Source organism: Carassius auratus, chromosome 26 (assembly GCF_003368295.1).
Source record: "Carassius auratus strain Wakin chromosome 26, ASM336829v1, whole genome shotgun sequence".
Classification (NCBI taxonomy): Eukaryota; Metazoa; Chordata; class Actinopteri; order Cypriniformes; family Cyprinidae; genus Carassius; species Carassius auratus.
In genome coordinates, this window is record NC_039268.1 from 7,269,528 (window position 1) to 7,297,368 (window position 27,841).

Here is a 27,841-nt window from a genome sequence, read left to right on the forward strand (position 1 = left end):
AATGTAAAAAGTACTCCTACTTTATAACATAAGTAAAGAAAAAAAAAAAACTACAACTACACAGTTGGACCCTACAGTTACCCCTACAATGATAAGGTAAAAATGATACTTAAAGTAAAAGATATAATTAAAAATTAAATCAGTCTCAGCAAAGTTTTGATGAGATTGCTCATTTAAAAGCCTTAATTTGTATATCAAAGATGATAGAAATATTTGAGTTTTCTTGAATATTTTTGCTCGTCAGTATAAACTAATCACTGCTCATGAAGCATGGATAAATAAAGACTCATTAGACTATTCTTACCATTTTATTTGTAACAAATAAAACTTTTCCAATACAATTGTATTCTCACACACCTGTCCTTAAAACATAAAGTAGGAAAATTAAAAAAAAAAAGAACATCCTCTGAAATATTTACATTTACTACAAAATCAGAGGTAAAAGATTTCCCTTTTGTGTTTCACATTAATTGATGGGTGAAATTGTAAAACCACTCACAACGTTCGACAATATGAAAATGGTGATACAATGCATATTTGGTCAGATTACATGATATAGATTGTGCTAGTTTATTTTTCACATGAAACAATGTCATGATTCATCAAAATCTAATGGTGCCTTCACATCTGTACAAATGGGGACTGTCATGCACTGGAAAATAGATGATTTTTTCTTCTTTTTCCTCAAAACACTGACAGATCAGCATAGACTGAAACGCTAACTGATATCCTCTTGAAAATATAAGCATAGCTAGTTTCAACTAAAGTTGAAATTTGAAAAACCCTGAAACTTGGTTGTAAAATATATATGTTGTAAAGTGTAACAATATGGAGAAGGTAGATAATGGAAGAATTGCATGTTAGATTTCAAATACAAAACTGACTCAACTCCGGTTAAAAAAAAAAAAGTACACAAAGACAAAGATGCTGCAAAGAAAGGTAAACATTTCTTTACACCGAACGTACAATGAGCTGAAGTTCGCAGTGACCAGACTTTCTTGGAATTACTGAATGATGACTATTACCACTGGACTAGAAGGACAACCACTCATATTAAACCACTCTATCATCTAAAGTTTTCAACAATAACAATATGCACATATTGTCTTAAGCTTTGGAACCAAAACTCATTTTTCTCTTAACATGCACACACTGTGAAATTCATCTCATTCAATACAAATAACATTCTGTGTTGAAGAAATAGTAAGGGTTAGTGCATAGAACAAGAGTGCAGTTATATCCCAAACCATAACCATACGACTGTTACGGTCCATGATATTGATCTAGACACAATTGGGCCATTTCTATGTGCAAGTTTGTTCCCAAAGTTGCAGATCTAATTTATCATGCAATGTTTTATGAATCAAAATCTGGACATCAGACTTCTAGTGAAACGTCTTTTAAAATGTAATTTAGTTCAACTGGCTCTGGCTTTTAAAATCCCCCTTTCGAATGCATCCTCACCAGCATGAAAAATGTTCTTTATCTTGATGTTAACACACTAACATCATTAATACTATTTCAAGGCTGATAAACCAGATTGCAGACATTAACAGTTAGAAATACACGTTTCCTGCAGCGGTATGGACTGAAAGTGAGAAAACTATTTCCTGTTCTATACTCAGTTATAATTTCAATTACAAATCATTTATAATATAATCGCTATTATACATGAAATGGAATATGCAGTTCTCTTGGCCCAATATAGATTCAATAAATGTGTGTCCTCTCAAAAATGGACACATATTGGCTTTCAGTAATAGAATTGTCTAGTCATCTTGGCAGTACTTCACTTGAATGAATAAACCACCCCGGTACTTAAAATTGGTCTTGGTGTGAAATATATATTCAAATTCACTCTGTAAGATGTAACTGTATTTACTTCAGGTTTTATTAAGCATTATATATATATATATTTATTTATTTTTTACATAAAAGCAGGTTAATATCCATACATGTGGAACATTTAACTTTAATAGCGAACCATTTTAAACATGTGACTATGATAAGGCACTACCAGTGTCAGATGATCCATTATGTCATTGTTTTAAACGTGTCACCTCATGTTTAGAGTGCAACATTTGTTCTTCCAATCCTGCATGTAAATAGTTGTTTTGGTAAGTTTAGTGGAAAAAAAATATATTACTGCAAATGGTACTTTTCATACCTTATGTGAACTGACAAGTACCTCACTCACATAGTATAAATATCACTCAATACATTGACAACTTATTTATATTATATATATATATATATATTGTGCTAATATGCATAATGACAATTTGTTTTATATTTTATACTATATAGGATTAAAGAGACAATATAATTACAGTGAGAATATGTTTAATACTTGAGTGGTTTTAAGCTTGAAGGTGCGGTTCACGTTCAATATTGCACAGTTTTTTAGACAAATCTCCATTTTCAGCTTGTGATTTTTCCTTGTCTTAAATCTGTGATAGATATGTATCTATGTGTATATATTTATGTGTGTGTGCAACAGATAAACAAACAGGATACTGGCATAAGCACCAATACTTGGGGTGTCGTTGAATTTAATTTCGTATGTATGACTTTAGTGAGTTGGTGGATCCACTATACGACTGGTGACAAAAGCAGAGGAAACTCTAAACCCTCAATGCATTCCTCAATAAACTGTATTTTTGGGGGGTTCTGGTATTGAAACAAATGATGATACCATCAAACTGCTTGATTGTTTTCTCCCTCGGTTTTGGTCTGTTGAATCAGTCCAGACAGCACATTGTTGGGTTCCTGTGATTTCATTGGATCTGCTGGCCGGTTGCCAGAGTTTTATGACCTGACAACTTTCAGCTATATGATTGGAGCAACAATTTGTTGTGACAAATCTGTATCCCAGCTGCCCTCCCTGTCTGGCTATTAAACTGTGTGCTGTCGGGAGAAATCAAACAGACTCTTGAGCTGTGGGCAACAGAAAGAGGCTGTCAGATTGATCAGACGCAGGTCTCGTGTGTAATGATGTGGCCCTTGGTCCAGGGGAAGGTTTTATGTTGCATAGTGATCAAAACTGCCCAGGTATTCCAGCGCTGCTCGATAGCAGAACTGGTACTGCTCCTGTGGAGGGCGCACACACACACACACACACACACACACACACACACACACGCATCATTTTAACTGAATCACGGACTGCTGATTAGTACACTATTGAAAACTGTTTGGTAAAAAAATACAACTGCAATTCTGAGAGAGGGTTAAAATTTTAAGTGACATCTGTGAGATATGAAATTAAAATTACGAGAGATAAAATTGCATTTACTAGAAAGTCAGAAATTTGGTATATAAAGTCCTAGTAACAAGTAATAAATGTGACATTTGAAAGAAATAGTCAATTATGTACGACAGTGTTTTAGTGCCATGAAAAAAAAAATTACAAGAAGTCGAAATGTTTCGAGAATAAAGTCGAAATGTTTCGAGAATAAAGTGCTAAAACTACGAGAATAAAATCCAAATATTACTAGAATAAAGTCGAAAAGTTTTGAGAATAGTTGAAATGTTGTGAAAATAAAGTTGAAATATTTCGAGAATAAAATCTAAATATTACGATAATAAAGTTGAAATATTTCGAGAATAAAGTTGAAATGTTTCAAGAATAAAGTCCCAGTTATCACAATAATTTTGTGCTTTGTTGCTTTGACAGAATTAGAAAGCTGAGCTGTGTTATACTCGTTTCATCACGAAACACAAATTATAAATGTCTTTTTCCTCTTTATTTCAAGTTTATAGCAAGATATAAAAGGAAGTTCAGAAGGCATGAAAAAACAGTAGCCTATATCTTAATTTATAATGTATCATTATTGTACCTATCGGAAAGACTCACATGCCACTTAAACTGAATAAAATACAACAATCTGTCATGCCACATTAAAGAGCGTGAAAAACACACATTATTGTTTGTATTTCGCTATGAAAACTGACATATTTTGAAAGAGAGATTTTAGAATATCTCCCGGTGCCCCCACTCCGGGAAACCTGCATGTGCAAAAACCCAGAATATACTCTCAAAATATTTTAACTTTAATCTTTATTCTCGAAACTTTTCGACTTTATCTTCTTAATATTTTGACTTTATTATGGTAATTTCAACTTTATTCTCGTAATTTGAAACTTTATTCTAGAAATATTACGACTTTAATCTCGTAATCTCAGATTTGTATTTTTTTTTTACGTGGCACTAAAACGCTGTCATAATTATGAGATATAAAGTCACAATAATGAAAAAAAAAAGATTAATTATAAAAAATATAGTTTTAAGTAATAAGTAATAACAATAAAGAGAATTATCGTAGCTGGAAGAAATGAAGTTAGTTATGAATATAAAGCCACAATTGTGAGAGTTGCAGTTGTGAGATACAAAGTAGCAATAACAAGTAATAAAACACAATTATAAGAAATAAAGTCACAATTATGAGAAATAGTTGCAACTGTGTGCTATAAATTCACATGACAACCAAAGCTGTAATTACGAGATATAAAGTCCGAATTGTAGGGGTCAGATGCAGTTATAAGCAACAAAGTGGGAGAAATAATGAGAAAGTCACCTGTAAGAAATAAAATAGTAATTATGAGATATAATGTAATAAAGAAAACTACGTGAAAATCACAATAATTCTAAGAAATAAACGGAGTAGTCGTCACAATAATGAGAAACACATGGCCAGAGTGTTTGAGCCAGAGTTGGTTGAAATACAGCAATGCTGAAAGCATTATAGACACTTTTTATACTTTTATGGCGAATTGACCTAGAAATGGCTTTGCATGTTTAGTTAAGAAATAAAAAAGCATTTTAATATACATCAAAATTATGTGGGGCTGTCTGATTTTTTTTTTTTTAACTTGTACTAGTCTAAAGGAATTATGCAATTATGAGATAGAAGGACATGAATACTGCATCATATGGGATACAGTGTGCAAGTGTACCTCTGTCTGCACCATGGCTGGTCTTTGAGTGCGCAACATTTTGACAGTCTGGAAGATGTCAACCACTCCTTCGTATCGCATCCTCTCCAACACTATACTCAAAGTGATAAATACACCTGTCCTCCCAACACCAGCACTGCACACAAAATGTGACATTGAGTAATGCATTAAATACAATAATGTGAAAGCATTCATTTTATTTCGCAGCTCTTTGTAAGACTTGAATTTTTTTTTTATCCATCCTAAATGCCTTCATTGTTCTCCTCACCTGCAATGTACCGTGATCGGTCCATCCTGACCAAACTGCTCCTTTGTTTTGTGCACTTGACCAATAAAATCAATGAAGCCTTCACCAGATTTGGGTACGCCCTGCTCTGGCCAGTCTGTGAACTGAAACTGCCGGACTGTTCTGGACTGACCGTCCTAGGAGCAAGAGACATGTCGTGAGAGACAGAGAGTGGCAGCATATAAACCAAGTTATATTAACCACGGTATTGGATTAAATTTTCATGATAGTTCTAACTAATAAATAATTTCTAATTTGCCAGCTAATAAGTTCCAGGCATTATATAATGTGGAAACATTATTTAATGTTCTGAATGAAAGTTTAATAAAGTGTAATTGAGAAAACCTAGCTTTTTTATGCTGTAAAAATCCCTGTGCTAATGAATAATAAAAAACAATCGTTTTGACTGAATCATTCAAAAGAACTGACACAAAGCACTTAACAGAACTAATGCAAGTTATACACAAACATTACTGTCAAATAAAATAAAACAAAAATATTTTAATGGATATGTGGATAATACATTACAGTAGGAAAATGTATACTCATATAATATATAATATAATATGGTTTCCAGGATAAAAATAAGACTATGTATTCCAGGTTTTCATGAGCATGGGAAGCTTAAAGGTTTTAACGAGTGCTTGACATACCCTTGCATCTGTGACTTTAAACTCTCGGAGTATATACTGAGGCATGTTGTACTCCGCCATGGGGTCCACCACAAAGTACTGATAGCGTGCTGACCTGTCAGACGGCCAGTACTGATGACATTTCTCCTGCGTTAGAAAAAAGTTAATCAGTGTTAATATTGTTATTCAAAAGTAAAATGCAGCTGAAATTAAATATAAATATCAGATGATAAAGTGAAACTTAAACAACTAAGTTGATGCACTAAACATGCTGACTGGATCTCAGTTAAAATTAAAATCAAAATAAAAACAAATGAAACCCAAATAGTCATATTTAAAAAATAAATTAAAAAAGACAAAAGCAGATTACAAATTAAACTAAAATGAAAACTGAAAATAAAAATAAAAGTTAATTAAAAATATTTATAAAATAGTATATAAATACTTTACACTGATCAACCAATCACAATAAACACCACTGATAAGTGTATGTGTGTGTCAACTAACCCTTCCCATTTCTCTGAGTTTAGTAAGCATAACTACTATAGTAGAATTATGTTCCCAAAGCATTCTCCAGTAATCTTCAACGGTCTCCGCCAGCGGCCCCTGAGTCGCAATATACGCCCTCTGTTGCCTAGAATGACGAGAAGGAAATGAAAACTTCAAGACCTGAGATTTTCACCAGCTTTCTTGCAAATGTTGATGTGGGCATGTTTTGTGGATGTGTCGTTTTATTTTGACTAATAAATCTATAAAAAAAGAGAGATCACAATGTACCTGTAGCCATCTATAAAACTGCCATTGACATAGTCTGAGCCCTCCACTCCTCTGATTGGCTGCAGACACACACGGGTGGTCTCATATGGCATGATATTGACCAATCGGTTTTTGAACTTATTGCACGGAAGGCTTGCACTGACGAATCGGGAGTTATGCGCTTTGGCATTAGCTAAGCGCTGAAAAAGAGATACAGAAAAAAGAAATAAACATTTACATTTTATGAACAGGCAAATTACAAAGCTGCCAGCAACAGGAGACAGTATTTTATATTATATATATATATATATATATATATATATATATATATATAAAACTAATGAAAAAGCTGTAACAGTGTTGTGGTCTGCTCCTTTTGGTTTTTATTGTTAGAGCTTCAGTTAATTTGTTACTGAAAAAAGTAGCAAATATATGTTACATTCGTGGGAAGTACTGACTTTAAACTCCTGCTCCATTCCGCTGATGTGCTCCGGCGGTTCTGTCTGTGACAGTCTCTGGATGTAGGCATAAAGATTGCGTGCTGGGACCTCTGTGTTGCCGCAGGAAACAGCCTCCAGCAGCGCTTCATAAATAAAGACGTACTGCTCCTCTGTCTGCACCATGTAGTTTCGCTGAGATCGCATCAGAGTCACGTGACCATAAATATCTATCGTCTTCTCCTGCTTCACACGCTCCAACATGGCATCGATCACAATGAAGCAGCCCGTTCGGCCCACACCAGCACTGAGAGAGAGAGCGCGAGAGAGAGAGCGAGAGAGAGAGAGAGAGAATGTTTGTCACAAGCACTCAAATTAGCGGATATTCCAGCATAATGGTTGTATAAAAATTACTGACGTGTGAAAATTATTTTGGGATGTTCTCTAAATGAACAGTTTCATTGAATAAAACCATTAGACAGATACAGACAAATATATAAATTCTGCATGCATTTAAACTCTACTGTTATAAATGCTGGGCTTTTCTTTGGTTTTGTTTATAAGTAGTTGAGATGAGTTGAGATGATAAAGATGAAATAGTAAAAACATTATTTGACTTTTATCTTTTTACTTATAACTTATACTGACCCTGTAAAAAAAAATCAACTAAAATTGAAAAAAAGAGAAAATCCTTCAAATGTATAGTTTATATAAGTGTTTGAAAGGAAGTTAAGCAGTAGACGAGAACCAGAGGAAAGAGTTTGGGGGAGCTTTCTTATAGTTTTAAGATAGTTTTAAGTCTTTTATTATTATTATTTATCGATTTTGTGAAATTTAGATTCATACATCATACATCTGAAAGCTAAATAAATAATCTTTCCATTGATGTATGGTTTGTTAAAAAAAAAAATTGTGAAAAAAAATTCTAAATATTGAGAAAATCATCTTTACAGTTGTCCAAATGAAGTTCTTAGCATTACATATTACTAATCAAAAATTAAGTAATAATAGATTCACAGTAGAAAATTGACAAAATATCTTTATGGAACATAATCTTCACTTAATATCCTAATGATTTTTTGGCATAAAGGGAAACCAATAATTTTGACCAATATAATGTATTTTTGGCTATTGCTACAAATATACCCATGCAACTTAAGGCTGGTCTTGTGGCCACATATGTAGTTTTATGTAATTTATTTCCCCTGTGTCAGTTCATTTGTAAAAACCATGCATGTACATATTGTAGCAATGTTGCTTTGTTGTGTCTAAGCTAAATAAAACACACAAAAACACTCAGGCTCCACTAAAAGCTGCAAGTCAATTCTGTGTGATATAACACCAATTTTATATAAATCAACACAATTCAGGCTAATGATTCGAAACTCTCTACAGTAAGAGGCCATTCATTTTCCAGAATCTTTCCTTGTCATGTCTGACTGGATATAAACGTGTTAGCTCAGTTCTGTACTAGTTACCTGCAGTGGACCACAATAGGCCCAGCGTCTGGGGGATTGCAGGCTTTGACCCGTCTGAGGAAGGCCAGGAAGGGAGTGGGGTGTTCAGGTACCCCCTGATCTGGCCAGGCTGTAAACTGGAACTGACGAACCTCCCTTTTCTCGCCACTCCCGCTCTGCACATAGAAACGACACAATTCAGCCCAGTACAGTACCATATACTAAAACAGACTACACTAGACTAGAACAGAAGATGATGTCAGAGAATGCTTCTCACCCAAGCAGTAATGTTATTTTATTCAACATATTTCCCAACAAATGTGTATTCAATGTGTACTCATTATCTAGCGCAGAAAGCACACTAACAGTGACAAACTAAAACTAAAAAAACAAATGCACAATTATTTTAACTCTTCTGCATGATTTTCTAAAAAAAAAAATCAGACATTGCCAAGGAGATGAAGATGTCAGTAAACGTGTTCACACTAGTGAGGCCTATTTCATGAAAATGTCAAGGTTCTAAAAAACCTATGGGTCGACCCTGCCATTAGGTTAACTTTGGGAGTGTAAAAATGTGCTGATCACTGCTGCTTCATTACCTTAAAAAGAGCAAAAGTCCTGACGCAGTAGGTCGCGAGCTCCACCGTGTCCAGTAAATTGACTTGCATCAATCCGTACGTCTCTGTGCCTCTGCTGGGCCAGTACTGATCGCATTTATTCTGCACACAGTTCAGCAGACACTTAGTAAACCTCTCACCGCTGCATATGTCTCAATGTCAAAGGAGCCTTTAGTGGAGAGCTGAAGAACCAGCTGAGATCAACGCTGACAGTCAGCTGCTCTTCAGCCTTGCTGCCTTCCATCAACAACAGTACTCACATGGTTATGTGTCATTCCGCTCCCTAGTTCACCGGTAATTACACTACCAAGGGATTGGGTTGCCTCATTGTCAAAATCATTCCAGTGCACTGAACAGTTCTCTCTCTAGAAATCAGCAGGATGCTTTTTAACCTATTTTTACTAATTCCCACCAAAGGGAACTAGGGAATAGACTGAGACACACCCTTTGAGAGTACATTTCAGCATGCAGTGAGAGTGTGATAACCAGCCAAAAATTCAAGTTACACTTTGGCGAAATGTGTCTCAGAAGTCAGTGAGGGGAAAGAGGAAGCGAGAAGAGACAGATCAGAAAAAGAGAGAGTGGGTGTGAAAAAGGGATGAGGCAGAGTTAACAAGGAGGAAAGAGGTGAGACACGGAATATCAACCATTCAAGTGAAAAGTGACAGTGGTCTAATTAGCCAAGTGAGACGTCTTGCCTTTGAGAAGAAATACGAAGGCATCTGGAGGGTAATAGACAAACAGCATAAGACTTACTCTGCTCCGTAACACCGCACAACAGACTCACTGAGAAATATGGAAAATATCAATGCTGTATTTGATCCAAATGTTAGTATGGTAAGTATGTGTGTATGTGTGTTTTTATGAGTTTGATTAAATGCTGTAGTGTCTCAGTAGTTCTGTTTCAAAATCCAGTCAATTGCTTACCTTAACAGCATTTTAAGCATCCTGATGCAAACAGTTTGAAATCTAATTAATACATTTTAGTTCATCTAACATTTTTGGTGGGCTGCATAAATGATATATTGCAGACAAAAATAAGATTTTGACAAGGAACCAATTGTTCATGTTGTTCTTGCGAAACATTTGTAGTTACATTTCAGTAGTGCACTTAACTGTATATACAATATATATAGACAAACAGTAAAAATTAAAAATGCTCAGAATGCCAACAATTTCTGACATGGTTTTGAACGGATTATATCCTGCGTGGGGTCAGGAATGGTGAAATCAATCAGTAACATTTACGTCTCTTTCATGTCTACACTCAACTATTGTACTTCACAGATGCTCCACTGACTTTACTCACACTGATAGTCGACTAGGGTGAGCATACATACTCTTTTTCCTGGTCAGGTCCTTACCAGTATTTCAAAATTGCCTAAAATGTTTGGGTTTTGACTTTGCTTTCCTATTGTTTTGATTCTTGCTGAAAGTAATAACTGACCAAGAGCGTGCATGCATTGTTCATAAGGGACCGATCATGTCACATGCTTTCTGTAGTTGAAAGCAAGGATGTTTACTAGATTTTGGAACAGAGACTGTGTTTCTGTCTGTAAATGTGTGACTGCACATGACTTGAGTGTGGTCTGTATTTGTATGATTTAGTGCTCTTACCCTGGATTTCTCCTCAAGTTTGGTAATCATGATGATATTTGCTGTGTGTTGTTCCCACACCATCCTCCAGAAGTCACTAAACGTGTCTGGCATGGGGCCCTGGGTGGCGATGTATGAGCCCTGTCGGCGGTAACCGTCTATGAAGTTGGCATTGATGTAGTCACCGCCAGGAACACCTGCATAACAAGAGGGAATGACAAACACTTCATCACTTTCAAACTGACAAGAGGATACAAAAAAATGCTCTTCATACATTTTAATGGATGTAAATAAAAGATTGAATTCAGTTCCATTAGTAGTGTGTCAGATCTAATATTTCAAAATGACGAAGCAGCATCAGAGCTGAAATTTAGCATAGATGCACTTCAGGCAACCCGAGTTCAAGTCCCGTCTTGATGCCATACCTCTCTGTCCACCAATTTGCTTCCTGTCTATCTATTCTGTCCTATTGCGATAAAGGAAAAAAATGCCCAAAAATAATAAAATACAAAAAGTGAAAAAAACTGAACAAATCAAGCAGCTCAAAAATAAACAATATAAGGCATATTAGCAGTACAAAAGCTCTTAACTTCTGCAAATGTATCACAAGTGATCTGAAACCCCTTTGACAACACCAATCAGTGTTACTTTAAATTAAAATATTATGTCTATACTATTATACCACTTATTAAATTTAAGCTTTTTTAAGTGTTTTTAGTCATAATATTGTATAATATTTGAGTAATTTGTGTGTTTTTGTCATTTACATATTTTTTTATATGTATTTGTATTAGTTTTAGGAATTGTCCTACTAACTTATTTCAGTTCGTTTTCAAGATAATTATGTTGGCAGATTCCAATGTTGGCAGATCCGATTTTTTAAGTTTATCAAAACTTGTATTTTATTTTTAGCTTTAGTTTATGTACGAAAAAAATAAGATTTAGTTTACAATAATAATACTGGTAGAGTTATGTGTACATTTACAGATAACAAGCAGCAATGGTGCAAGATGCAATAAATGTGAACAGGTAATTACATTCTCTTATTTGATTTCCCATGATAATACCCCTTTAAGATTAAAAATGAGTTATTTCTCATGAATACAGATATTGAAAAAGCGATATTGACATACTGAGCACACGCAATCTCACCATCATTGTTGGAAAGTGCTACTCTGGTGTGGTCGTAGGCGATGACGTTGGCATATCTGTTCTTTGGTTTGTTAATCTCAAGGTTAGAATGTTCCCATGAGAACTGCTGCCCTGGATCAATAGACTACAAGAGAAAAGAACGCCATGAATTACACATCACACTGGACAAGTCCCATACTGCACTTCACATGTTATAATAAACATCACATGGCCTATGCATTGAAATTAGTGCTCACACTACAAAAGAACATAAAAAAGATTTCAAAGCATATTATAGTATGCTGAAAATGTGGTGTGAATATACATCATTCACAGGCTAATATGTTTTTAATGTACACCCGTGGGGTGTGAATGTCAGTGTGTTTATGTGTGAGATCGGACCTCATACTCTTGAGAGAACCTCAGGTTGTCATTGGCTTTCATCCTCTCTATGTGAGCTGGCAGTTCTGAGACGGACACTGGAGGGTGGCTGGTCATGCCTGTCAATCACATCACACAATCACATCAGTTCAGACCCTGAGAGCACGGCATCCTGCTGGACTGAGCGCTCGGAGCAGTGTGGGAGAATGTTAGTGATCTCGACTATGTTTTAGCACTAGGGTTCATGAGTTTATGTGTTGAAGAGAAAATATCACCAGAATTTAACCCTGTAAAGCCGGATATATGAATCTTTGAATTTTTTTTTTTTAATGGAACAGTTTATTGAACGTTTAAACAATTAAAAAATGTGTTTTTGCCTATCAGGCTATTATGGCTTATAGAGTATTAAATAAAGAGAATTTGGAGCTCACACTGATGATGGAAAAAACACAGCAGTTCTATTTAGAGGCCCAAACTGAGCACATTCAGTGCAATTGCTAATATTTGTATGGCCAAAAAATAATATGAAATTCTGCATGTAATGTAAATCAATGAGATCTTTATGACAATAGCAGCTGTTACTCTATATTTCACAATAATGTCTTATTAAGGTGATATTTAAATTAGTGTTGGCAAAATAATTAATCACGATTAATTGTTTTCAAAATAAAAGTTTGTGTTTATATAATATGTGTGTGTGTACTGTGCATATTTATATGATATATGAATATACATACACACATGTAATTATTTAAGAAATATGTGTAATATATATTTATATATGATATAAATCATATTTATATACATAAATACAGAGATGTATAGTAACGAAGTAGAACTACTTCACTACTGTACTTAAGTACTAAAAGGCGGTATCTGTACTTTACTAGAGTATTATTTTTTTCTCCTACTTCCACTTTTACTTCGGTACATATTTTCGCTGAGTTTAATACTTTTACTCCGATATTTTTTTTATGTGCTGCATCGTTACTCGTTACAATTATAATAATGTTACGAATCATTCCATTACAAACCACTGCCAGAACTGTAGATGGCAGATTTGATGAAGCTGGCACATCATTGAGCGAATCAAGCGATTAAGAAGACTGCGCGTGCTGACTGAACTGCTGTGAAGAGTGAGATGAACACCGAGCCGAGCCAGATAATGACTCGTTCACGAGTCAAGAACCGGTTGCATCGGTTCTCGGATGACCAGTAACGTTAGTTCTTTCCAAGACCCTTCTCGTTCTTTCTGACAGTTCGATTCAATAAACCAGTTGAAGAAAACAGTTAACCGATTCTTTTGCGCTCGATGCAATGGCGTCATTGGCGTTGACTGCACCTGGGCTCATAACATTAACACAGAATAAGTTCAGAATCAATCACCAAAAGAATCAGTTCGGTTCCAGACGCTCTGTGTGTCGGTTTGCTTCACGCTAAATCACACATGCGCAGTATCATCAGCTCCTCGGTTCACGAATCGGACGCGGTTCTTGACTCGTGAACGAGTCATTATCTGGCTCGGCTCGGTGTTCATCTTCAGTTCTCTCTTCACAGCAGTTCAGTCAGTGTACTGTTTGAGTCAATGAATTACTCCGGGATATTGGTTTGTTTTAACTCAGACAGCTCAACAGCTTAATTCATCTGTGGATTAATGCGTATTGGAGACGCGAACCGTTTAAAACGATTCAGTTCGATTTGGTGGACTGTTTCAAAAAGATCCGGTTACATCGAATGATTCGTTCGCGAACCAGATATCACAAACTGCTTTGTTTTTAACTGTCTTACAACAGACACAGAAGAGAAGACAATGCTGAATAAAGTCGTAGTTTTTGCTATTTTTGGACCAAAATGTATTTTCGATGCTTCAAAAAATTCTAAATGACCCTGATGTCTTACTGGTTTGAAACAACATGAGGGTAAGTTATTAATAATGACATCATTTTGCAAATTGGGCTAACTAACCCTAGTAACCGTTTTTTTGTTTTTCAAGAAGTTACAGTCTAAGGAATTGTGATTGTCCTTTAGGTTAATCATTTGAAATAGTAAAAAATGTTCAAACTTTTGACTACTTTCTTTAATAGCTACATATCACAATACTTCTACTTTTACTTTCAGTACTTGAGTAGTACATTTTAAAATAGACTACTTGCAATACTTAAGTACAAAATTTTTTGAATACTTTAGTACTTCTACTTAAGTGTGGTGCTTAAAGAGCACTTCTACTTCTACTCAAGTCACTTTTTTGATAGAGCACTTGTACTTTTACTCAAGTATGGGTCTCTAGTACTTTATACATCTCTGCATAAATATATACACAGTTCACCCACACATATATATTAAGTAAACACACATTTTTATTTTTTTATGCAATTACATTTTTAATTCTTAATTTTATGATCAAACCTCTCGGTTTTGGGGGGTTATAGTTGCGGACATATAATGGTACAAAAAATATTTGACAATAAACATCTTGAAATGATTTAAGATGCATGGATAAAGTTGTTTTAGTCCAGTAAGTATTCATCTTGAAATTTTACCACATAAAAGTTATTCTCACGCTTTCGTAATAAAAATCAGTAAAGATCTAAATAGAATGGCCACTTATGAATGGTATATATATATATATTAAATGTTTTATACATATAATGTCCATTATAAAAACAACTGATCAATAATTAACAGCTCAAAATGTAAGATTGTCATGGTTACACTCTATGATACACTAGGCATCTATAAACTAAAATAAAAAGTATCATGTTATTTAAAAATAATTGTTTACCATTTTTATTGTATTCTGTAGTGAAGTAAACAGCCTAACAGAAAACATATAAATTATTTCATGATATATAACTTATTTTTGATTGTGGGAGGGGACTGGTCTTCACCGAGACAAATATTCATATCCCACTCTAAAATTTCTATAAATAAAATCTTGCAGAAGTATCAAGCAAGATGAAATAAACAATGAAACAGCTGAATCAGATCAAATAAAACTTAAAGCAGAAATCAATATTGCTGCAATTAGAATATCATTGAGAAGAGTTCATGTCTGCAATAGTTGCCTGTTCAACAAATTCAAGATCAACATTGATTCAACACTGAATTACTATAATCTCTAACATCTTATGTTTTATTTAAAAACATCTCTGGTGTGTCTTTATTTAGAGAGCTAGCTGTAATTGTGTGAGTGTGTGTGTAGATCAGTTTTCACCATTATCAAGGGGAATAAATCCCCCCACATGTAGGGTAAAGAAACATCTTAAACACTAAACATTGTCTTAATGAAAATCTAAAAGTGCAGAAAGTTTGTGTGAGGGTTTAGAGGTTAGGAGATTAGAAAATAGTATTAGCTAAATATAAAACGGGAAAGACAATGGAAAGTTCAACATGACTGAAAGTGTGTATGTATGAGTGTTTGCTGGTGTGTGTGAGCTGGTTGTGACATCAATCAGAGCAGAGAGAGAGAAGCTTCACACGCTTCACACCTCTGTTATGAGCCAAAGGAGTTAAGAGGATGAAAAAGCCATAACATGAATGGGGTTAAACAGTCAATATAGACTTCAAAAACCACAACTAACTTGATAACCGTCGATAACCGATGATAGATGCACGCAAACCTAAAAAAAGAGATAACACTGTGTTGACACCGACAGTGTGTGTGCATCAAAGGGGCACTGAGAGTTGATTCTTGAGCACTCTGTACCTGTACGTGAGTGTGTTTGTGACATGTCTTTTCATCAGTATATATTACCCGCCGTTGGGAAGTTGATTCTACGCAGCTCCACTGGGTCAGATGGATGCTGGGAACTCATGGCTTTACTGCTGCTGGGAAAGCTGCACTTCCTGCCCTCCAGCTCTGCCCGCTTCCTGTAACATCACACATGCAGGAGCATTAAAGCAACACTCACTTAGTAGGAAAGAGTTTATATTGCATTTCGGTCGTAATAAGATTTAGAGAGAAACATAATACACAGACCTGTCTGGTTTGCTGGTTTGTGCACAGATAAAGCGAAGGAAGCAAAAAAGGATTAAGGATAAATAAAATCAGCTTCTGCAGAAGTGAAATATAAAGCATATATCATTTTTTATTCCTTTGCTAATGTCCCTCTCGTTCTTTTCCATTTTCATTCAAACGGCTAATTTGTGAATCGTTCAAGAGATTCATTCAAACGGACTGACTCGAATGAATGACTCACTCGCAAAAACTCTACACATGCGATATCTAGAAGATATAACAAGTTGTATTTCCACCATAGATCTATGATTTTTCCATTTTAAATGTTTTAATTGCCTGGTTTTTCATGAATGTGCTACTTAATTTCTTCATCCATTTGATGTAATTTAATCTACATTCAAATCATCAAATTATCAATCATTTTCTGCTCAGTTCTCTTTCACTCTCACCTTTTAAAGAGGAGGATGAGGATGACAATGCTGATAATGAAAATGACCGCCAGGACTGGCCCCACCACCCAAAGAAGCCCCTCCTCCTCATCAATGATTGGCTGTGGCTCAACATCAGAGAATAGCACGGCATCAGAGAATGGACTCGTGGAGTACACGGTCTGTCAATCAAAAATCAAAAATATAGTTCTTACTATAGTTTTTGCCCCCATATTTTCTGTTGAATGTCACAATTCCTGCTTTAAAAATAAGCAGTACATCATAATTTCCTTTACTAAATGTTTCAAACTAAACTATGTTTTTCTCAGAAATGATTTACTCACAATATGATTATTTAACACAGTGTATCTAATCACAAATTTGTCATAATGGACCCCAAGATACTCTAACATGAGAGAGAAAAGAAGGACTTACATTCTGGCCCAGTTCAAGAATAGCCAGCACGAAGCACACACACTCCTGTCCGTTTACAAGCGGCCGGTTTAGGAATGCTCCATACACGCGTCCGTCTCCTAGTTTGAATTCAGCTGGAAGATTCTGGAAATGAGCGCTGATGTATGCTTTTGCCTCGGCCTGCCTCCGTAGACGCACAGAGCGACCGGTGCCATTAATCTCCCTCAGCAGCTGGAGAAACCAGAAAACAGACAAGAGCATGACACTGAGTTAATCACAACAGACACTGCAACTCCCCTGTGTTGAATGTGCTTTAAACTTTGAACAGCTCTTCAACAACGACAGTCAACAACTTGATGAAAAATTGTACAAAATTACAACATCTGCAACTCAATTACAAAAACGTATTACCTCATCAATGTTCATCTCATCTGGATCACTCCATAAGTTCTGGAAGTTTCCTCCTCTCTGCCTCTTTAGGGGGACAACCACAATGTAGAAACCCCTTCCAATAAAAATATGATAGTAATTATTATGGGTGAATCTCATATAGAAAAGTCTGGGGTTGCTTTTTGCAACAAAAAAAAAAGTTTGCACCATAAAAATAATATTTTATACCATAACAGGAATAAATTACATAAAATATATATTATGATAATAATATTAAAACAGGAAACCGTTATTTTAAATTGTATTGCCCTATAGAAAAAAGTATACTAAAAATGTAGTTTTTTTTTTTGCCAAGTATATTACAAATACATTTACATATTTATGTACTTCATAAAAATACCTTGCAATTGTACTTTTAGTATAAGACTGGTATACTTGAAGACTGCTGAACTGGAACAACTAACTTTGTACTTAATGCATTTTAATTGTGCGGAAGTAGTGCAGAAGTGACTATATAAGTGAAGTATATTTGATTGTGCTAAAGTGGAACTAAAGTATACTTTAGGTACTCATTAAATATCTTGCATTTAAAGACTTATTATTCAAAGATCATACAATTTTCACCAATAGTGGCATTAAAACAGATTTTATGCTTAATATAAATAATATGTGCATTGTGCACAAGTAGTACTCCAAAGTTGTATCTGAATTTTTATATCAGCAAGTCTTGAATGATATGTCAGTAAATATGTTAATAGATTTGAACCATACTTAGTATGAAATGAATGCAAATACATTTCTTTTTTATTAGGGTAATCTTTCACAATATTATTTTTACTGACATTTTGATCAAATAAATGCAGCTTCTGTTAATTTTTGAGTTTAGAATTCCGAGACCACAATAGAAATCTGGAAATCCAGTTTAGACCTGAACAAACAGTCCAATTTTAAGCTTTTAATAAATCCCACCCTCTGTATTCATTGGTGTATTCCTGACCTGACATTAGCCTGTCCCTGGACAGTGGGCAGCTGCAGGGTAGCGATGCTCTGAGAGCTGGTCTTGTCCAGAACCTGGGGTTTCCTAGTCAGCAGGTTTGGAGCTGTCATTGCATCTGCACGGTGCTGCAGGCCTCCAGTGGCATCAGCTTTACTAGTTAACATGAAGGTGTAGAGAGACTGGGGCTTCAGCTTAGTCACCAACTTCTGCCCGAGCCGCCCATCCACCTCCACACTCTCACCATCACCATATGAGATCTGAGTGAGAAGCAGAAAATAGAAAAGCAAATAAACGTAAACTGCACACTTAACCAGCCAAGACTTTGAACATCTTGTGGCACGCACACATTCGAAGAGGACAGAGAGAAAGATTAAGCCTGACACCTCAGACACTTGCTAAATGTGCATGCTCACACGTTTATACAAACACTGTCATACACTATTTCATCTCAATATGTTGCATGAAGTGTGAAACAACACACACACACACACACACACACACACGTTTGTTTGTGGGTTAAAGGGGGGTGAAATGCTGTTTCATGCATACTGAGTTTTTTTACACTGTTAAAGAGTTGGATTCCCATGCTAAACATGGACAAAGTTTCAAAAATTAAGTTGCACGTTTGAAGTATTTTTGTTCCAAAAATACCTCTTCCGGTTTGTCACAAGTTTCGTAAAGTTTTTTTCGAGTATGGCTCTGTGTGACGTTAGATGGAGCGGAATTTCCTTATGTGGGTCCAAAGGGGGCCACAAGATGGCTTAAAATCATAAAAAAAGATAAAACATGCTTAAAAAAAAAAAACAGCAAAAAATATCAGATTTCTTATTAAAATTTATCTCGTGGTCATGGAAAACATATGAGGGAATTTTAGAAGTGTGATTTATAGACATGGAAAAGTCTTTAAAAGTCGTTTTTCTTTTTTGGTATATATATATATATATATATATATATATATATATATATATATATATATATATATTTTTTTTTTTTTTTTTTTAATCTTGGAAAGTAATGTAAATTTCTATAGTTTCTAAAAGTGTGAACCAGGAAAAACATTATTTTCTCGAAACATCTAGAATTACTGAAGTTATTTTAATTAATTATTTTATGCATATATTGCCACTCCTAGTTTGTGTAAATAAAAACATCTGAAAACAAGCAGCTTGTCTTTACAGTGCTTTATAGTACATTTTTAAAATTGAAAGCAAAGATAACTTCAAAATGTTTTTAGTATTTGCGTGTATAATTTATGATGTAGAGCAACAGACAATTAAAAAACTCCTATTATATAAACCCATACTTATAAACCCATTAGTCCTCCAGGTTTTGTTGTCATGATGGCTTTTGGAGTCAAAATGGTTGAACCACATCCCTAACCTATTCACACATTAACTTTTTCAACAAAACCAGACTCATGCTCTCACACACACGCAACAGAGTACTGTATTTCACAGTACTGTACTCACAATAAGAGACTGTGCTTTATTAGTAGTGGTTCGTGACTCCCAGGTCAGCAGCACTGAACTCTTCATAGCAGCTTTCACTCTGAAGTTCACAGCAAACACTATTAAAGAGAGAGAGAGAAAACAAGAGATCAACACATCAATGCTTCAGCTCACCTGAGCCGATTCTCTGGCCTCCAGCATTGCTAAAGCATTTATGAAGAACATCAAAGAATCCTTTCAACTGTTTCTACTAAAATCATTTAGCACATCAGGCTGTTATCTGTAAAGAGTGCACAGAGCCGCCAGGAGAAAAAAAGAGCTAGTAAGTTACTTTTTCTCATAGCGCTGACAAGAATTCATTACTCTTTTCTAAAGGCTCACCTTTACCATAGTTGTCTTATGAGATAATGGGGCACTCCACATTCACCTAGATCCATTTACAGAAAGATGCTCACCTTTTATCTGCACTGAATGGAGGCCACCGAACAAGAGACCCAGACCAACAAAGACAGTGAAAAATAACCAGACATAAACAGAAAACATCCTTCTAGAGTAATGAAAATGTAGTGGTTTTGTTTAGGTAGGCTTGCCTGATGGTAAATGTTTGTGTGTGAGAAGGATACACATGAGTCCTACCTTCCTGTGCTGGTTGTGTTTTGATGGATATAGGGAGACTATAGGGCCCAGGGCCGTGTTTGCTAAGCACACACACTCTCGCCACATACTCAGTGTTTGGCTTTAGGCCATGAAGAACCACTGTGGCCTCCGAAACGTCTGATTCCATGGCAATGTCCGTGCCATTACTATAGGTGACAGCGAACCACACACGGTAACCTCGGATCCAGTCATAGTTTTTAGGTCGCTCCCATCTCAGGATCACAGAAGAGGAGTTGATGTCTTGGGCTGTTAAGTTAGCTAAAAGCGGAACGGTTTCCTGTACGCTCACATTTAAAGCATCTGTTGTCCACGGGGCTGTTACCATGTCATCTGTGGTTGTCTGCACCACGTTTGGTGTTAAAAGGGTGACCTGAGCGCTTGAACCATAACCCCAGATGGTACGCGCGGCCAGACGGAACACGTACAGCACCCCTGCGCTCAAAGATGGGATGCTGTAGGTGCGCTCCTCTGCGTTTAGCTCTTGCACCATGAAGGAGTCTGAGGTCGGGTCGGCCTGGCCATATGAGAGCCTGTAGCCCAGCACTGGGGACAGACCCACAGGAGGAGGCTGCCATTTCAGCAGTGCAGTGCCATCTTCTGATGGTGCAACTGTAAGCACGGGCATACCTGGCACTGTGGAGGAGAAAATAATACTGCTGATCAACACTACGTATGCAGCATTGGAGATAAGATATGTGTAGGGTTAAGTGATACACTTGATTTAGTGGTTACTTCAATGATTAGTTCACCCAAAAATTAAAAGACTTTCTCGTGCGATACAGAAAAGAACAAAGTTTGCATGGAATTACAGTGAACAGGGACTAAAGATTTCAACCTTTAAAAATGACTCACTGAAATCCCCAGCTGAATGAATTGACTGGAAATCTTGACATTCACCAGAGCGTTAATAAGAGAAGCACTCTTTTGAGTGAATTGTACAGTATGATCCGGTCACAAATTGGTTGAATCGAAATGTCACAGACTCAATATTTAATGATATTCACTAAAAATCTTGACATCCACCATAGCTTTTTAAGTGTATAGAAGTAGTGTGATTTGTTAACAATGTTCTTTTTTTATTGAGATCTTGTCAGTGAATTATTTGATCTGGTTCACAATATCGGTCTGAATGTTTCGTTTAATGATACAAAAGTTGAACTCGCACCTTATTATTCAAAAAATGTATATACTCTGACTTGTTGGAAAATAACTTTGAGTCAGATCTTTTCAGTGAATCGTTTGATCTGGCTCACAAAACTGAATGATTAGTTTATACATCGAAGCCCTTATAATTCGAAAAGCTGAACTCATTCAGTGATATTCACTCTTGACATCCACCATTGCTTTCCATGGCACATTTTTGAAAAGTGCAAAAAAGCTATCCTTTAAACTGTCTCCCTTAGTGTTCTATATAAGAAAATGTAATGCAGGTTTGGAATGACATGAGGGTAAGTAAAATATTTTCTTTTTTGGATGACCTTTCTCTTTAACATTGAGATAAACATAAAAACAAGTGTATATACCAATGCATTAGCATGTATGTATGTTGGCGTGTGTACACACGTGATGGTTTAGTTCTGATGACTGTAGGTTTGCTACGTGCTCCATCGCCTTTTGAGTTGAATGCAGCCACAGTCACAGAGTATTCAGTGTTCGGCCATAAATCAGTCAAAATTAGGTCCTAATAAACAAATATACATTTTACCATAACACCAATTCAACAAAAACAAAACACACACACACACACACCCACACAAAAACAAAGAAATCAAATTTTTTTGTAATACTGCAACACATAATCTGTATTTATATCAGAGACTGAGTAAGGAGGCAGGCAGGGAATTTTTGCAAAATTAATGGGAGAAATCGCAATGCTCAATGTGATGGCAAATGGATGTCCAGCTTTTAGGTTAAAGTTTTACTTTGGCACAGTGCAGACACATTAGCTAAAGAAGCTTTTTACATCATTGATATCTTAATGATTTGACTCTTGACAAACAGGCTAAATTTTTAGTCCACACAGGTATATCTCTATTCATGCCTACTGCCCAGATAAAATAAAGCTGCCTGAAGGCACAACCGCAAAGTGAATTGATTTGTCTCAAAGGGGTTTTGATTCATGTAAATATATGCATTCAAATTCTGGGTCATGTTCAAAGTAGATATACTCACATATTGTTTCGAGCCGTTCTGTGGCTGTTTTCAAAAACAAGAGTTAAAAATAGTTAAAACTGATGTGAATGCCAAGATGTAATATGATTATTCGCAACAACACAATGAATAAAGGTCTGTTAAGAATAAACAGTGTGAAAGGTTCACTGGGAGAATTACATGGTGGTTTTAAGGCTTTTCGTTTTTGAGATCGTTATCAGAGGTTCTGTCTCAGCATGCGGATAATAAGCAGATGCTGATGTTATCTGATGATTTAGGCTAAATTAAAGTCCATTTAGAAAGCAGTAGCTGAGCTAAGAAGCCTAATTACTGACAAACAAACAACTCGTTCAGATCAAGTGATAGCTGGGATCTGCATCATATTTCTAATTGATGGGACTGATTCTTCAATTAGCAGCACTAATTGAAACCTTGAAAAATAAAAAAATCTTCAAACTGTTTGAGCCATCACATTATCACATGTACTTGATCAAGTTATTTTATGTGTGAGGATTTTTATATTTTGTGTGATGGAAGTGACATTTTTCAGGTTTCCACATATAGGTTGGATAAACCTTACACTTATTAACACAACAATCGGCTTGCAGTAAATTATACATTAAAATATGAGTTAATAAATATGAATGAAAACTTTTTTTTAAATGTTTATAAATGAAAACGTTCAAATACTGGCTGCTTAGGTAATGACATTCTGTAAAAATACTCTCAAGATGTTTGACCATTTTTTTACAGTGCATATATATGTGACCAGTTCTGGGAAAATTAGTTGAAATGAGCAAATTTTCTAAAATTAGTTATTTTTATGTTTGCATTCTCCATCGTGAATTGGACAAAAAAAAATCAAATTAAAGTTTTTTGAAGATTCCAAAGAAATATCACCAAGCAACATTGCATATTTTCCTCCAATTCTTTTCTTAATGATAGTTATAGTATTAATCTCAGTATAGCTGTTTTTCATTTATCTTTGTTATTAAAAATAAGAACAAAGATGCAAATAAACAGTAGTTTAATCAAGAGCAGTGAGTGACTCCGTCTTTTCTTTTAATGTTTGATTAACTTTGAGACAGATTTATATTAAAGGGATAGTTCACCCAAAAATGGAAATACTGTCATTATTTAATCGCCCTCATGTCGTTCCAAACGTTCCAACAAAGAGTTGCTTTCTTTTGATGAAAATAAAAAAATATATTTTGAAGATTGCTGGTAATCAAACAGTTGGTGGTTCCCATTGACTTCCATAGTAAGAAAAAAAATACTATGAAAGTCCATAGAAACCACCAACTGTTGGATTTCTAACAACCTTCAAAATATCTTATTTTATGTTCTACATAAGCACCTCATAAAGGTTTGGAACGACATGAGGGTGAGTACATGATGACAACATTTTCATTTTAGGGTGAACTATCCCTTTAAGACCAACTGTAATGCATGGATCTAATATAATGTTACATATCAGATTATTCCCCAACTATTAACTAAACATTCATATAAAACATAACAGATTATGCATGTGTGGATTTTGCCAAGAAACATTTCACAATAATGTACTTTATACATGTTCTTTGCAAATGTCATTCAGTGCAATAATTTTATTTTCATTAGCATGGATTTGAAAAATCATATTTCACTGGTTTGGAATAATATCATCAAGAGTTCGATATGAATATTCACAAAGCAGGAATGTTTCGCTTTGCAAAAATTTTACTAACAATTTTTGGTGAGAAGCAGCAGCAGTAGTCATCCAGAATTGAGCATAGAAAAAGTTACTGCTCTCAGAAAACATACAAATAAAGATCATTTTAGATGTTTAATTACTATTTGAAGCATTGGGGTTGCTAGAAGAGGGCTTAATGAACTCATTTTTGTGAAAACCTTTTTTTACTTCTTTTCCCTGTAGCTCAAAATTAGACCCTGTGGATTCTGACTCATTTTGTCAGCACGGGTCACATATCGGTGTCAAAAGAGTGAATACTGAGAGTCCTTGATATATTTCAGATTAAATTATTCTTTATGTTTATCAAAGTGAGAACAACTCGACAAAAATAAACACCCCATTTCTAAAAATTGGGTTGCAGCACATACTGACTAAGAAGTGTATATGTGTGTGTGTCAGTGAGGTGAAGTCTCCTACCTGCGGGTCTCTCAGTAGGAGTTCCCTAATTCTGGGAGAGACTGTTCTCTCCCCTGCTGTTCGTCTGGCGTATGTCACCTGGTAACCTCGAATCTTTCCATGCTGTCGCTCAGCAACTGGAGGTTTCCATGACACTCTGGCAGAGGTGGCATTTAAGACCACCACATCCACACTCTGCGGCGGTGCGCTGGGCACTAAAGGGGCATTTTAGTAAAGGACATGTAGTCACAGCTGAACAATCCTTCCAGCTCACAGCAGAAGGATGGAAGAGGTGAGGAAAAAAGGTATGGCAATTCATCTGGAAAAAGCTTTTGCCATGGATGAGGATCAGACAATGTTTTTATCAATACAGATGGAAAAATCCTTCAAGAAATAGGAGCTTGGGGGAAGTCAGGAATAATGCAACCACTTGGTTCAGGACAAGGCAAATGTTGAGAGGACAAATGTGCCTTTGGTAGATGAAGGAAGGGGAGGCTTAGCTTCAGGTCAAAGGTCAAATTTAAGCACTGTTATATAGACATACCGTCTTCTTCTGTGCGGATCAATATTGGTAGGCTCTCAGGCCCTTGACCTGTGTCAGTGTGGGCAGCAACTGTCACAGAGTACAGGGTCCCTTTCTTCAGCCCCTCAACCCGATATCGGAAACAGTTAGATGGGATGTCCGAGATCTTCTGTACAGGGTCTTTCTCCCGTTCCACTGCCACATATCTGATGGAGTATCCTGTTATGCATGTGTTTTCATCTGTCAGGGGTGGAGCCCAACTGAGCAATAGACTTGTGGAGGAGGGGCTTATGCATGTGACTTCTTGGGGAGGGGGTATGGACTCTGATTGGGTGGTTTGAGAAGTGGGTGGGTTTAATTGTGTGTGTTGTGGTAGCAGAGGTTAGTTTTAATGTTTTAATGGATGATAATGCATGAAAATGAGATGAAATGAGAGATAAAGACAAAAAAAATAGAAAAAACATACATAAAATGTTGTGGTTCTATCACAGACAGGTAACAAAAAAAACAAAAGATCAAATTGCAAACGATCATCCACAAATGGTGAACTAAAATGAAAAAGAAATATTTTCAACATAAAACTTACTTGTTTGACTCCATCTTTCCAGATCCTTTTTAATTGAGTGTCTCATGGTCTTACCTGCCGTTTACACTCGGGACAATATCATGTGAGTCAGAGGGAAGTCCTCTTTCTCATTTAATTTTTTCTTGCATAGGGAAAAGCTAAATACACCACTCTAAGGCATTATATAGGTTTCAGTGGCAATAACAAATAAAGTCGCGTTAACACCAAGACTGATAAATATACCGATAACTATAAAGATAAATTAACGTCCACACCAGCGAACAATATCATCTGTTTATTCTAAGGGCATGCTTGTCTGCCACTTTAAATTCTCAAGCTCGTTATAGCAGGATGGATTCTGAAGTTTTTTATCGTTCTTCAGCTGGAAAAAAAAATCATTCTGATAGTAATTCCAACGATATCGTTTCTCTGTGACTTTATCATTATAGCTGTGCTGTGGATTATTGACAATGATTTTTAAAACTATATCTTTATCGTTATCTTTGTAGTTATCATTTTTGATGATAACTATTCCATTATAATTTTCTTTTCACTGACTTCCATCCATGTGCATGCATATGTGAATGGGTGGAAATGCAAGTACATGAGAAGCTGTTTTGCATTTTGCTGCTTCCCATTACATTTGCCACTTAAATAGCTTTAATATCATTAGCAACTTTCATTTAGTTTACCCATACTTTAGCTACACTATTAAAAATAAAGGTGCTTCAAAAGTTTCTTCAAGCAAGGCTATAGAAGAACCATTTTTGGTTCCACAAAGTCATGTCATTCAGTCAAAGGTTCTTTAAAGAACCAACTCTTTCTTACCTTTTTATTATCTAAAGAACCTTATTTTGCCACAAAGAACCTTTTGTGAAACAAAAAGACCTTTAGGAAAGGAAAAGGAAAGGATGTGATGCTCTTTTCACCCATCCAAGTGCACACTCACAGCAGTGTGTGTACACACACACACACACACTGTGAACACACGCCCGGAGCAGTGGACAGCCTCTCTAACCAGGGGCGATTCTAGGATTTTTTCAACTGGGGGGCACAAGAGGGGCCACGATTAATACAGAGGGGCCAATCTTGTGTTGTTTGAACTGTATATTCAAATCATTTCAAGAGTTCAGTAACCTTTAAAATCAGTAATAAACAGTGATACCCTATTATATTTCAATAGCAGTTATTCACTGATCTAAATCAAAACAATCCAATGTGTATTAACTTTTCACTTTACAAAAGTGAAAGAAAAACTGTAATAAATAAAAGAATCCAATGTATGAATAGTGTACAACTCACAAATAATAATAATAATAATAGAATTTATTTATAATAGCCTTATACAATATATATATTAGCCTTATTTATATAAATGCAGAATAACATTAACAATTCATAGAAATAAATACACAATTAATTAATTAATATAACTAATATAAATTTAATATAATAAATTGTTTTTGTTTATTATCCACATCCCATTCAATTTGCATAGCAGCAGTTGCAGTAAATTTGCATTGATAAATAAACAAAATCTACTTATGTCAAGGCTAATTAATCTTGAGCATATTGATTTAAAAATATCATATATCCATACTTTATTAGATAGCTACTTGTTCAAAAAGGTAAATTTAGTTTAACATGTAAAATATGTGGATCCTATAGAAACAGTTTAGAATAGCTTAATTAGTCCAGTGTTATTTTAGTATTAGTTATTTATTTTTCTATTTAATCATGCATTAAATATTTATGTATGATTTTTTTATTTGAGAACGTTTCTGGGTGTCATCAAATGACGTTTTGTCAATAACTTCTGTGAACACACAGTACACACCGAATTTGAGACTTATTTTATTTACTTTGATTGACACAAAATTCAAGAAAACTACAATATATTATATAGCAAGTAAAAATCAGGTTATAGAAA

The 27,841-nt window shown here is 35.4% G+C and overlaps 1 protein-coding gene across 11 annotated transcripts in view; it reads right to left on the minus strand.

Annotated features, from left to right (window-relative positions):
• Positions 1-295: 295 nt before the first annotated feature.
• ptprdb (protein tyrosine phosphatase receptor type Db) overlaps positions 296-27,841 on the minus strand; it is a 67,233-nt gene continuing 39,687 nt past the window's right edge. For 5 of the 11 annotated variants that reach the window (XM_026203933.1, XM_026203929.1, XM_026203930.1 and 2 more), the window contains 21 exons: positions 19,906-20,003; positions 18,437-18,693; positions 17,461-17,554; positions 17,071-17,280; positions 16,657-16,817; positions 16,229-16,240; positions 16,004-16,119; positions 15,831-15,869; positions 12,271-12,368; positions 11,890-12,013; positions 10,759-10,934; positions 9,840-9,863; positions 9,124-9,243; positions 8,546-8,700; positions 7,089-7,374; positions 6,652-6,830; positions 6,382-6,508; positions 5,896-6,021; positions 5,225-5,379; positions 4,957-5,092; positions 296-3,090 (listed from right to left, as the gene is read on the minus strand). In XM_026203933.1, coding sequence (XP_026059718.1) covers positions 3,022-3,090; positions 4,957-5,092; positions 5,225-5,379; positions 5,896-6,021; positions 6,382-6,508; positions 6,652-6,830; positions 7,089-7,374; positions 8,546-8,700; positions 9,124-9,243; positions 9,840-9,863; positions 10,759-10,934; positions 11,890-12,013; positions 12,271-12,368; positions 15,831-15,869; positions 16,004-16,119; positions 16,229-16,240; positions 16,657-16,817; positions 17,071-17,280; positions 17,461-17,554; positions 18,437-18,693; positions 19,906-20,003 — 2,762 coding nt within the window. In that variant the 3' untranslated portion in view covers positions 296-3,021. Of the gene's footprint in view, positions 3,091-4,956; positions 5,093-5,224; positions 5,380-5,895; positions 6,022-6,381; positions 6,509-6,651; positions 6,831-7,088; positions 7,375-8,545; positions 8,701-9,123; positions 9,244-9,839; positions 9,864-10,758; positions 10,935-11,889; positions 12,014-12,270; positions 12,369-15,830; positions 15,870-16,003; positions 16,120-16,228; positions 16,241-16,656; positions 16,818-17,070; positions 17,281-17,460; positions 17,555-18,436; positions 18,694-19,905; positions 20,004-20,520; positions 21,175-22,104; positions 22,223-22,713; positions 22,738-24,844; positions 25,039-25,367; positions 25,671-27,841 lie in introns of all 11 variants that reach the window. The other 6 variants (XM_026203936.1, XM_026203935.1, XM_026203939.1 and 3 more) reach the window with 4 other exon arrangements.